Source organism: Aythya fuligula, chromosome 5 (genome assembly GCF_009819795.1).
Source record: "Aythya fuligula isolate bAytFul2 chromosome 5, bAytFul2.pri, whole genome shotgun sequence".
Lineage (NCBI taxonomy): Eukaryota > Metazoa > Chordata > Aves > Anseriformes > Anatidae > Aythya > Aythya fuligula.
The window spans coordinates 5,139,226-5,152,882 of NC_045563.1; the positions used below are offsets into that span (position 1 = coordinate 5,139,226).

The 13,657-nt window shown below is 42.6% G+C and overlaps 1 protein-coding gene across 1 annotated transcript in view; it reads left to right on the plus strand.

Annotated features, from left to right (window-relative positions):
- The first annotated feature begins 8,579 nt into the window (after positions 1–8,579).
- The window catches only part of ARID4A (AT-rich interaction domain 4A), a 47,016-nt gene continuing 41,938 nt past the window's right edge, over positions 8,580–13,657 (plus strand). Inside the window, exons 1-4 of the mRNA XM_032188590.1 lie at positions 8,580–8,653; positions 9,055–9,123; positions 10,285–10,395; positions 12,825–12,890. Coding sequence (XP_032044481.1) covers positions 9,118–9,123; positions 10,285–10,395; positions 12,825–12,890 — 183 coding nt within the window. The 5' untranslated portion in view covers positions 8,580–8,653; positions 9,055–9,117. The remainder of the gene's footprint in view (positions 8,654–9,054; positions 9,124–10,284; positions 10,396–12,824; positions 12,891–13,657) is intronic.

Below are 13,657 nucleotides of genomic sequence, written 5' to 3' on the forward strand. Positions count from 1 at the left end.
GAGGAAATGAAGGGGACTGCAGGTGACAAGTTTGAAAGTAATCCATCCAGTTTACATTTATCTCCATGACTGCACCAAAACAGATTTTAGGATATGCAAATTCACTTGCAATGTTCAAAAATCAGATCTAAGCTGTACCATCAGGGTAATCAAATTCCTTTTTTTTTTTTCCCACTGATTTACATGGCCATAAAAAAAAAGTGTTTTGGGTAATATCTTCATTAAAAGTGACTGATATTACTGATTAAAGCAAGGTAAGATTGAGCTGTTTGAACATCTCAGACATAACCCATCCATAAAATCCAGTTTGGCAGATAGATATACATGAGGATATCTCCCTAATACCTCTTACTACGCCATAGTTGGTGTTGACTCAGAAGAAAAGCACTTGAAACAATTAATTCCATGCGGATCTGGAGCATGCCAAGCATCAGGTCGCTTGTTACTTCTCATAACCAAAAATAGCGTGCTGGCCTAAGGTTAAAAGTCCCCCACGCTGCAAGTTACTGACACAGTAACGCTTGAGATGCTATTTGGCTCTGCAGTCCAAGTCACCCTTAAGGAAGCAGCTTTGGTCTAACTATACAGGTGATACTGCAAGTCTCCTCCTTAAGACAGAACTGTAACAACATGACAGAACACAAAACAATGACTTCCACAACATAGCTTAAGCATTTATCAGCGGGAAGGCAAAATAACGTACATTATTTTGCAGTCACCCAAATCATGCAGAACTTCAAGATACAGAAGAGAAAAATAGCTGTAGTTGTCATGACAATTTTGAGGCTGTACCACCACCACCAAAAATTCAGTAAGGAGTGTTCGCTCCCCCTTGCTTCCTTCTTTCAGTTGTCTCTAAGACAAGGACTAGTTTTTCCTCCACCCACCAGTTTTTCAAGTTACGTACAGCAAGGAAGTTACTTTTACCTACAAATTGGGAGCTATTTTGAGACATTAACTGCTCCTAACTTTCCATATTAGATGATCATCTACTTATGCCCAATTACAGAGCTGCAGAAACCACGCTGCAGAAGAGGTAGGGGTGTAGCCTTGCTGTCTATCCAATAAATACATGTTAGTATGTGAGAACACCAGACCTACAACCGAGTTCAGACCAAGTCTCCCATTTCCAGGAGGGCTAAACCACCATGCAGTGCTCTTCATCTTCAGTACGCTGCTATTAAAGGACTCTGAAACAGTTGTTTAAAAACGGTTCTTACAAATTGCTGTGCCAACCAAAAATGGACAACTAGAATAAAGCAGGCAGCAGCCAGGCATAGTTTATAGTCCAAACATGTGCATATAATCAGATACAGAAGAAAAAGAGGAATCCCCTGAAGTTTCCCCTAAAGACAATATAAGAACTACCCACCAAAAAAAAAAAAAAAAAAACACAACACATTTTGGTTGCCATAAGACAAGACAAGTAAAAATTTAGAAAGAAGTTTTTTTTATTGTGTAAAGTTAGACATCATTTGATAGGACGTGTATAGCCTGCAAGCCCCAGCTGCATGCATTCAAAGTCACTTTCACTTTCAGCAACAGATCGCTAATGTCCCCATGGGAGGGTGGAATCAGCTCATATTTAAGACCCCTTCCAACCCAAACCATTCTATTACCTAAGGGTAGGTTAACTTAACAGTGAATCCACCCAGAAGCTGATACATTCTGAACACACACACACACCAAAAGCAATGGTTAAATTAACGCCAGGAAGCTTTTTAAAGTTTTGTTCGCAGAGCTTTCAAAAAAGCAGGAATCTGCTGCGTTCATTGTTTGGGGGTAGGAAGGAGACTACGTTAACAGGTTCCAACAGCAGCAGCAGAAGTGCGAGGTGACTTTAACAGCACGCTTACATAAAGCTCAGTCTCAGCTCTCATTCCATGCATTTCCACTCTAAAAAGATCACCACTTTAGGAAGTGGTTTTTCCCCCATGCCCATTTCTCAATACATCAGGAATAGAAGAAATCTGAAATACTGACTCAGGAAGCTGGATGAAAGCATAGCTTGATTTGTTTCCAGTAGGAAAGTTCCAGTTTAACAAGCAACCATTCCACCCAGCCCAAATGTTCCTTTCTATTCTCACACCAGTTTGTACCCATTTTGCTGCTCGCAAGGAGGAGACCACTACCACACTAATAAGACACATTTTATTGACCCAAAGTAATTAAACTCACAAGAAGTCACAAATTCTGTTCCTTGACAGTTCTGTAACTCAACACAGCTCATTTCAGCGATTCTGTTTACACTGTGCTGGTTTTAACTAATGGGGTGGCAGCGTGCACAGCAGAACTGGAGCTCCTGACAGGAGAAAGCTTACCCCTGCAGGTACCAGCCTCCTGCAAACAGTGTGATCTTGCAATTAATTCACAGCTTAACTGTGCTAACACAGTGCTGGCTGGTCAGCTAATTCCCTCACCACTTGGAAATTAACTACCACTAATAATATCCTTCAAGCAAAATACACAAAGGGAAAGAGTAGCTTTGGAAAAAAGGCCTAAGCAGGAGGAAAATCAGAAGGTAATCACTGGCCAAAGCGATTCTCACTAACAGCGGCTACTTAGAGCTAATAACATTTAATTCAAAAGACTGAGGGCATTAATGCTTTTAGAAAAGAATCAATACTGACGAACTGCACTCTTGTTAGCTGAGGCTGAAAAGTAAATTAACCAGAAGTGATTAAACTAATTTGGACAAGTAAAAGCCCTAGAAGAAAGGGCATAACTACTGCCCTCACAGGCTTTCTTTTGCTGAATATCCCTGCTTGCACAAGTAGTTTTGCTTCTTTCTGCTGGGCTGCATACTAATAGTGGCATACACATTGCTTTCTGGAACACTGACAAGGAGAGAGCGTGCAGCCCTAGCCCTGAGCCAGCTGGGTGATGGTGCTTGACACCCTGCATCTGAAAATCCCCCCATTTTAGTCAACAGGCTTGGAGGGGGCACCTGTGCAGGTGGGTAGACCATGTCTGAGGACTCACCTTCAGTATTAGAACAGTATTTTCTTCCTCTGCAAGTATGGAAACATGTCTTAGTAAAAATCCAAACAGGGCAAGAAAAAGCCTGTGCATGTGAAAACACAGCTTTTAAGTTTTATTTCCTCTCATACTTCTTAAACGAGTCCTTCTGCAGAAGGAAAAAAAGCCTGTCAGGATATAAACTTGCAACAGGTAGCATGAGCAAGGTGGACTCCTACTTCAGACTGGCTGTGACAAATCACTCTGAAAATTACTTTGAGAGCAAAAAAACCACTGTCCTCAATATTCTAACACAGGTATTGAGAAAAAATTCAGCTGGAGTTACTTCTCTTTACCGAAAGAAAAAGAACTGATTTTAGCTCTCCAACTTCAGCATCAGTCAACATCTTAGATACGAACAATATGAACAACAGACACCCACTCAGTGTATGTTTGCTCCCAATTTGGTTTCACCAAAAGCTGAAGAAGTGAATCTGTAGTTGCTCCCAAGCAGGTACCAGAAGTTCAGTATTTGAGGAGGAGTATAATCTACCAGAAATTTAACTTATTTGGAAGATTGCAGTAAGATTCTTCAAACACAGCATGCAAACTCATTTAAATATTAAAGTTTAAATTATGTAACTACAATTCCCCAGAGCAGTTTTTGCATTCAAGTCTCACCCTGTATGTTTGATTTAGATGGGAAGCTACTCAAGCTCTACTATTTATAAACAAGATTTGACTCTGTTAGGAAGTATTAGTGTTATGAGTATCTAGAGTTTCACATGCAAGTTTAAAAAAAAGTTTTCAACTTGAGTTTATTTCAGGAACACTAAAACCATATTCGCTCTGTAGACTAGTGACTAACTATATTTACAGAGAACAACTCTTCCAATCCCATAGAAAACGTCTCTTCTCACTTTGAAAGATAAGAAATTGCTCAGGTAAACTGTTTAGACCAACAATAAAGCACATTGGAGCCCAGGCAAAAAAACAAAGCTACATGCAGTAGAGACGCTTTGGAAACCAATTAGTTTTATTTTAAGTCTGTGCTCATTCGGTTTACTGTGCTAAAATGGTTGATGCACTGGCACAGGCCACGTGGATATACACACAGGATACATTTCTAGTACCAAGCTGTGTCTGTTGCAAACAAGTTATATGGAAGGCTGAAACAAAGTTTGATTACACATGACTGACAGCTAGATCTAATCTTTCACCTTTACTCCTGGCATTTAAATTACCAGTTAGCCTGTGAAAATGTACGTAGGAACATTCTCCTTCAGCAGCCACGTGAAGTAACGTTACCACCCAGAGCAGTAACTGAACCCATGCTTGATCTCAAGCACTTACTTCAAGTTTTGGAGGACAGACTGATCACTGGGATCCAGGTGATGGCAACCAAAGCTCTCCGCCACACTGAAACAGCAGCTGCTGCACAGGTCTTCAGCTTCTAGGATGAAAGCAGCAGCTCCATCAGTTGAGAACTCAAACTTCTTCTCTTGGTACTACGCTGCTAATAACAGACCAGCCGATGTGTCACTAGTTTCTGCACACATCTTATAGCATGCAGGGCTGTAGTTACGAAGTGCAGCCACAAGCACAACAGAGTCTGGATGTAGTTTATTCAGGAAGAGCGGGGCTGCTTCTCCCTGGAGATCCCTGAAGCCACTAACAAGATACACTCTGACAAGCTGAGCACGTAGCAGCATTTTACTCCTGTTACTGGAAGGAGAAACTGCAAAGCGAGTACTACAGCTGGGTCAGAGCTAACAGGAAAGCTGACTCAGATTTTTTTTCCCTCTCCCCTCATACAAAACGCTACGTTAGAAGTATTTTCATGATTATTCACATCCAGAACTTACTGCACTGGTGCAAAACACACCTCCAACAGGTTCAAGAACCCACCAGTCAGATTTGGGGAATGTAATGCACTAATTCAGGTTGAAGGGTTGCTACACTTTCTCCAACAACACTCACAACTAAGCATTCAAAGACAGCATGCACATTTCTGTTTGGATCACTGCATACCCATTTTTTTGGGTATGAGAACAAGAAAGTGCCAGTGCTGGGGTAGCAAAGCAGTCGGTAATAGTTTAATTTATTTTTTTTAATATAATATACACTTTTTAATCTACCTATCTCTATTTATATCTATAAACACAAAGGAACTTGCTGCTGAGAGCAGTAAAGCACAACTTCTTCCATGAGTAGGAAAGGTTTGACCTTTCATTTTTATGGTGCAGCTATTAAGAACTGATCTTTCTGGTGTCATCGCTTTTCTGTGAGGTTTGTTCCTCTCCCTCCCCCCTTTTTTTTTCCCCTTATAAAAGTATACTAAGTACTCCAGAACTCCTTGACACACTCTTTTGAGCCAGTTCCAGAGTCAGAGCACACATTTGACCTTCATTTGTGCAGAAATTCAGCAGTTCCACACAGACAGGTTCTGAACCACAAGGCAGATGCTTGCTCAACCACTGCTGGAAAAATATCGCCTATTTACTGGCAGCACAGAAACACCAAGGGGAAGGGCATCTAAAAAAGGAGAACTAAACACTAGAAACAAAAAGTAAAAGAAGCTGGCAGTCCCTGAACATCTGTGAAGTTGAACAAAGTAACATAGCGTTTCATTATATACAGAGAAGCTCAATTTAGAACAAGAATCAGTATTTTTAATACTCCTTGAATGTTTTGGCGTGATTGTATACATATTGAGTTTCTAATTATATGTAAATGCAGTACATCGAGAGCAGTATCTGACTACTGAAGAGAATTAAAACACCTTACTTATCCCAGAAATCTCTTCTCATTATACTCTCTTTTCCTAAGGAATCCACACTCAAAAAAAATATATTAAGATGCTACTCATAGTACTAAAAAAATTGCAAGACACAAATTACTGTATTTACTTTTTCCTATTGAATGCCACATATATGCAAGGCTGAACAACTTCCCTGTGAATTCTGCAACTATGACACCAAGGAAATTTGAAGTACGTTAACTTTTCTAATTTACTTATAGGACTGAGCCATCAAGACCAGTTATTCATTTAGAGTATCTTGATGCCTCGGTGTTGTTTTGCACAAACTAAGCACAAAACACACACCCAGAAGGTGATTATTCTGTCCCACAAGGCCTTTGGTGCTAACAAAGCACACATCATACAAGTGCCCCTGCTTTGAACAATGGTGTTAAATATTTTTATTTCTTTTATCACGTCTATTTACAGAGAGATTAGATAAAAACTCCTACTGATTGTTTCACACTATAACTCAAAAGCAAGTGTTAGCTTTGTAAAGTTAAAGGGGCTCGCACCAGAAAACTGCTGCTCATTTTTTCCACTCCTGTCAACTGTTTCCCTGTAAGAGATCACATGGTGGGGGGAAGGGGCACAACTGCAAGGATACAGTATAGCCAGGCTATATTTAATTCTCAAGGGCTAGTTCACACTGACATACTTTTAGATGCAAAACCTCAATATCATAGTCCTGCTCCGAGTTCGGAAGTTCATGTTTCAATGAAAAGTTACTTTAAACCAAAAATAGGAGTGGTCTCCAGCATGCCAAAAGCGCAGCTTTTTCATTCCATTATACCAGACATCATCCCCAAGCTGCGTGTGAATGTTTATGCTCTCTGGTGTGCTGCCTAGCTAGACATTCTTAGGTGCTTTAAATGCCATAAAAGAACAAGTCACCTCCTCTGATGACTAACTACATAGAAAAAAAAGCTTGCTCACAGTAGTTAGATGGATGATGTGCCAAGAGCTTCCTAGGCACGCCAGCTGCAACAGATACACCCAGGTGGACAGAGTTTTTCTGCTAGAAATCAGAAACAAGACTGATTAGTTTTGTCACAAGTTTATTTATTGAGTGGTACTGTACTTAATACAGATATAAACTGTTGCTCCAAAGTCTGAAGTCATGATTCAGCTAATACAATCCACACTGATACCGTACTTTTACATTCAAAATAAAATCTTACAGTTTTGCTACCAGCAGAGTTAAGTTTAATGTATTCTAAACAATTGACTGCTCTTCAGATTATTCACTGCATCAGCTGGAACCACACCACAAAAATCAAAATCCCCTCAGCATTAAAAGAAACGCCCCAAGCCTTCCTCTAACTTGTGCATGTCTTCAAGCATCTTTACAACGAGGATCCACACACCAGAAATCCAGAGCTACGCTTCTAATGCGTTAGACATGATCTGTAGTCAATTCTAAGCATTCTTTGCATGCATTAACCCTTACTAGAGATTTAGGGCTTACCTGTATTAAGTGGCACTTAAGCTCAGTAGAGAACTGTCTCTTTGCCTGCTGCTTCCTAGAATACCAAGTTTAGTTTAAAAATAAAATAATCTTTAAATCAGATCTCACACGGAAGATACAGATAAGCTAACAATCCGTTTATTGCAGCATTGGCAAAACAGGCTTTGTAATTACGATAGATGATACTGATAGATGCTATCAATGCTGCTTTAAATAACCCTAAGGTACGGATGTAGCTAAAAAAGCTACCGAAATCAGATAGATTTTCGTTAATCTGGGGAAAAATAACGGATCTGTGCTAAACCTGAGCGCAGAGCGGGCTTCACGCACAGGACCAAGACCATTAAAACACGAGCACGGCCGCGTGGAGCTGGTTCCTGTCAGTAACCGGCACCGGGAGCCGCCATCCTGTGGCGATGCAGACCCCGGTAACGGCCAATTACCCCCCAACACCCCCCCCTTCCCCCCCCAACCGCCCCCTACCTGCAGCCACCTCACAGCCCGGCGGCCGCCACCAGAGGCAGCACCGCCGCCACCACCGCCGCTTCCCTTCCCCGGTAGCCTCCCTGCTTCACCGCCAACCGCCGAGGAGACGCCGAAACCGCTCCGTGACGAGGCCCCGGGGCGCTGAGGGGGCCCCGCGGCCGCCATGTGAGGGCCGAGCCGGGCCCGGCCCTGCGGCGCCGCCACCTCCCCCCCGCCCCGCGGCCGCCTAAAATGGGCAGGAGCCGCGCACAAAATGGCGCCGGCAGCCCCGGCGCCGCTGCGCATGCGCGCCGCGCCGCGCCCGCCGCAGCCTCCCCCCTCCCTCCTTCTTCCCGCCCCGCCCTTCTCTTCGTCCCCCCGCCCCTGCGCGGCTCGCGGAGGCGGCTCCAGCCAATCGCGTCGCGCCGCCGCTGTTCCTCGCCTCCCGGTCGCAGCCAATCGCCGCGCTCGGAGGCGCATCCGGCTCCGCTTCCCGCCAATCAGCCGCGGGGGGTTCGGTGACTTCACTTTAACTGCCACCAATCGCGTCGCTCCCTGTCGGAGAGCCAATCAAAAGTCCGCGTGCCTCTACCTGCGTCGACGCTTGACCAATACCCTTCGCCGTCCTCACTGCGACCAATCGGAGCGCCGTCCGCGGCGCCCAATCCGGGCGGGGCAGAGCCCCGGGGGGCGTGAGGAAGGGACCAATGGGAGCTCGAGCAGGCCGGATTCTGCTCAACAGCTTGTTATTGGGCTCGGCGCTGCCCGGCCGCTGCCAGTCCGGGCGGGCGGGCCGGGGGGGGCGGAGTGGGGCCGCGCTCAGCGCCGCCGCTCACGGGTAGGGGGGGCGGGGGGGGGGCGGTGTCGGCGTCGTCGCGGCGGGGCCGAGCCGGGCAGAGCCGAGCCGAGCCAAACCGAGCCGAGCTGAGGCGGGCGCTGCCCACTTCGCTCCCACTTTCCAGGTACGGAGCGAAACCGGGGCGGGCGGGCGGGCACAACTCCACCGCTCCGTCCCCATAGAGAGAGAGAGGGAGGGAGGGAGGGGGGGCTCGGAGGTGGGGGCCGCCCGTTGCTGCCCCCCCCCCCACAAGGATCCCGAAGCTTGGAGGCGGCGGCGCCCAAACTTGGGAGGGGCGGGGAAGGCGGCGGCGGGGCCCCGGGTCCCCCCCGGTTCCCCCTCGGTCCCCCCCGGTTCCCCCCCCCACAGCCTCCCCGTGCGGTTCCGGGAGCGGGAGCAATGGCGCCGTGACACACCGAGCGGCCCCGGGACGCTTTTTTCCCCCTTTTTTTCCCTTTTTTTTTTCCCCCGCCGCCCCCTCACGGGCAGCCCCCCCGCCCCTCAGCCGCTCTCGTTGTCTTGCAGCCCTTCCCCTGGCCGCGGCCGAGAGGAGTCCCGGAGCTGGAAGCCCTCACGTAACGGCCGAAGATGAAGGTGAGCTGCCTCACGGGCTCCCTCCTCCTCCTCCTCCTCCTCCTCTGGAGGTTTTCGCTTCGCTTCTGCCTCCTCTCGCCGCCGAGCTGAGGAGGGAGCCCCGAGCTGAGGGTCCGCACCGTGCCTCAGAGTTGTTGTCCTTCGGGCTCCTGCCTCGAAACGCTTCCTGTAGCAGCAGCCGCTGCTGTTGCAAGTTCGCAAAACCACAGCTTTTGTCCTCTCTTCTGCTGTTGCCGGTGTTGTTTTTTTTTTTTCTCATCCTACGTAGCCTTAACTTAACAGGATAACTCGCAAAAAGAGGGAAGAAACTTTTCCTGGCTTCCGAGTTTCAGAAATAATAGCAATTAGACAACAACAACAAAGCAGCGTCTTAATATTCCACGCTGATTTCCTGTCTCGGTGGACGTGTTCAGCACGGGGGTTTTGTCCTTGCCGATCTGTTGCTACAAGCACCGTAAAGCGAAACGTTAAGTAATAAACCCAGATTAAGACAAAAAAAAACACACATTGACAAATATTCCTCTCAAAACGCAGAAGCGGCTGAACTTTCATAAAGGCGTCTAAAAGGAAAAAGAATAACAGCTAACAACTGTTTGAAAGAGCAGAGCGAATTTCTCTAGAGGCCTCCTTTTAGTCCGCAGGAGGAAAAAAAAAGTCCTATATATAGAATGGTACAGACTTAATTGTAGGTATTGGGATGATAACAGTCTCAAATGCTTTAAATAATCTGTGTCGTTGAATTGCTTATAGCTGAGAAAAGTGCAGCTATCTTTTGTACTGCAGGTCTGCAGCTGAAGTATTTTCCTTTTGTATGTTGTACGAGAGTAACTTGAATTAATTGTCATTCTTATACATTATTACCCTGTTTTTTAAGAAGATGTTTGAAATACCAATTTAAAAGTCTCAAAGATATTTTTAGGAGAGTAATTAGGCTGACAGATTCACGGGTCGGCGACACTATGTGAAACAAAACTTCCTGTAACTTGTTTGTTTGTTGTTTTTTTTTTAATTATTATGGGAAGAGCAGCCTGATTGCTGACGTTGTTTATCACTTAAGGATCAATAAGTCTCAAAGTTGAGATGAAAAATCAAATATCTGGTGCTATAGCTGTAAAAATAATTAAGAGCTAAACTTTCTTCCTATTTTTTGTTTCTTAATAGGCAGCGGATGAGCCTGCCTACCTGACAGTGGGAACTGATGTCAGTGCCAAGTACCGTGGTGCCTTCTGTGAGGCAAAGATTAAGACAGTGAAAAGGCTTGTGAAAGTCAAGGTAGTATGCTGTGCTTCTTGGTGGTGTTATTAAAACACTGTGTTGAAAGGGTTATTAGAAAAGATCAAAATCCTGAAGATTAGGAAATGTTCATCAATCTAGTATATGAATTTTAAGAACACTTAAATGCTGGTGCAGTTATGATTTTCGTGTGTTTTTTTTCCTTTTGTTTTTTTTTTGTTTGTTTGTTTGTTTCCAAATTTTTGAGCTCACTCCTGTTTCAGCAGGAACAGGCTTAGAAATTACCTATTTGTGCTACTTACTTCCTGATCACGGTTGTCTTCTGTTTTGAATGCATCAGTTTCACAGCAATCAGTTTTGATGTTACGAATAGAGGCTTATGGCTTTACATGTGTAATGAGAGACAGAGCAGACTCTTCAGAAGCAAAAATTACATTTCCTTCCAGCTGACATTGTCAGTTTTACTTAAGAGACAATGCCAAAATAAATCAAGGTTAGAATGAAAAATATGGCAATGGTTAGTGTTTTAGGTCAGGTTTTAGAAGTGTTCAGGATGATACTTTGTTAGTTTTGAGCACCTTGCTACCGCCTTTAAAGTAGTTTCCTTTAGCTGTAGCTGAGCTCCTATGCCAGTCTAGAACTGGCACTTAGTACTCATTTACATTTACAGGTCTTATGCCAAAACAACCAAAACAGAAAGTCATTATTTTGATGTTGTAGTACTATTGTTAATGCTAATGTGGGAAAACAAGAATAAAAACTAGTTAAATATAAGTTAAGGATGCAAAGTAAATATAGAAGTTGTTCTTGTACTTTGTTCTCTCAAATTCTTCCCACTTCGTACTTTCTAGTCTACTGTCCAGGATATGTAAATAAGGCACTAGCGACCCAATAAAACTTACCAAATAGAGTTGAAAGCTTTTTAGAACACATCTAAGTTTTCACGTGCTTTAATGCTTAGATCAAGTAGAACAAGCTATCAGTCTCTTCAGTTACATATATAGATCGTATCATTTTTTCTTTTTAAATCATGAAAAGAAGTCTGATTTAAAAAAAACCTATTCAGATATTTCAGTCTTTTCCCCTGTTCTTAATGAGTACTTCTAGAAATTTGCAATGTTCTTTGAAATCGGTGTTAACGAGATGCTCTGTAGGAAGCAATGTGTTCCCCTTCCTCGTGTGATATCCTTGATTTTTTTATCTATTTCTTTGGTCTGAGCATTTAGACTGTTCATGGGTGTGAGTTTCTTTTTACTCTATAGCTTTTAAAGCATTTAATATGCTTTATTGCTCCACGGAAAGACTTTTAAGTATAGGACTTGGTGGAAATTCTTGTCACTGTATCTCAGTTGTAAAATAACAATTGAAGTTTTAGCAAGCTAAGCCTGATATTGTAATTAAGAGTGTGTGGGCACACCCCGGCGTACTTCCCAAGTCCAAACAGTCCAGCAGTCTCTTCCTGAGTAGCAGAACTACCTGTATTTATCTCAATGCTGATTAAAAAAAAAAAAAAAAAAAAAAAAAAGTAAAAACGGCATGAGCTGTGTTATTGTTTGGAATTCATATTACTACAAACTGCATGTTAGTATGCAGCTGCCATGTAGCCTGTGGTTGAATGATGAGGGAGCTATAAAACTGGGCATCTTTATAGGTAGAAAGGAAGTTCCTTGAATTTTTGGATCCTGAAAAGAAGTAGGAATTTTTGATTAAAACATGTTTGACACTTAAGTAGCTCTTTTTGCTGCAGAAAAGGGCAGAGAAGCAGTTAATAACTATTACCATTAAATATTTGTCTTTAATGTTTCTAAATCCAAGTCTCTGCAAATTTAGGGATTCAAATTGCATAGGCTTATGCTCATTCTGTGTCATCAGTGTTACTCTCTCAAAACACAGGATTTTAAATCAAAAAACATGCCTTACTTGCAGTGTAGCTGATCCTTATTTTAATTATACTTTTACTGGTTCACATCTTTACCATAGAAACTTTCTCTTGTTTGAGATAGCAGAGGTGGTGGTATTGTGGTCAGTTCAAAGATTTTTTTATTTTATTTTATTTTTGGTATGTTTTAATATAGAGAGCTTTGTGTTTTGGTTGCAGTTCAGTACTCAAACGATGTGTTGTTAATGAAGTGCTACAATTAGAGAGAGAGAAAAAGCCCATTAATCTTGTGGTCTGCAGACCCGGTTCCAGGTATACCCTGGATTGCATTGATATTCAAACTTGCATCAAAAACTTGATAAACCTGGTGTTTGATTTTCTTGAATTATGATGTTTCAGGTTGAGTGTTAAGTGTGATACTTGGGGCTTCCTGTGAGTAAAATCAGCCACGCCAAAGGTTTTGCGTTCAATAATGTTTGAGTACGTTTGATAAAGATCTTATTTTCCTAATTATTATTACCCTTTCATTTGCTTCTTATCTACCATTAAAAATAAGATACGTATTAAAAAGTTTATGGATATCTTTCAGGTGGTTCTGAAGGGGGATAACTCAACTCAGTTAGTGCAAGATGATCAAGTGAAAGGACCTCTAAGAGTATGTATACTGCATGCCTTTTTTTTTTTCTTAATCAACGAAGTTGATTCGTAAAATTGAAAGTTTTGATGGTGTTTATCTGGGTACCTGATCTACAGAATTGAAATCAACAGGAGGTGGCCCACTACTTTCAATCAGATTGATTCTGTACTGTTAGCATCAACTCTGATAATGTTTGGAGGCTGTTAACGCTTCTTTGTAGAATATTTCATACGCAAACAGTATCACACAGGCTGTTTTTTCTAAACTTCTGGTAAGTAATGGAGATCTTGATTCCATGAGGCTGAATTCAAGCCTGCTAGATAATAGTAAATAGGATTGTTCTAAAAGTGTTTTTAAAGTAGTTAATGTATTTTATATAAAAAATACATGTTGATGTGTATTCTTATGATACCAAACAGTTTTCTACCAGAACAGCTACATTATAGAGCAGTGACTGCATGTAGAGCTCCTTTTAGATCACCTTTTTTGTATTTTTCTTTGTAGCTAATGCAAGAACACTAACACATGTTGTAGGCTGATCCTTAGATTCTGATCTAGCTGATGGTACAACAGTGAATAAACATGTTTGAATTTAGAGAGAACGGTATAAGTGTTTTAAACTATAAAAATCAGTGATGATTGTATGCACATCAATAATAAAGTACCAGTTACTTTGATTGAATAGTTGAATATTTATTTCCAATTAGCTTTCTATTATATCTTGAAAGTCACGCTGAAAGTAGATGTTCCAAGTTCCTTACTGCTTTACTGTCTACTTAGAGTTC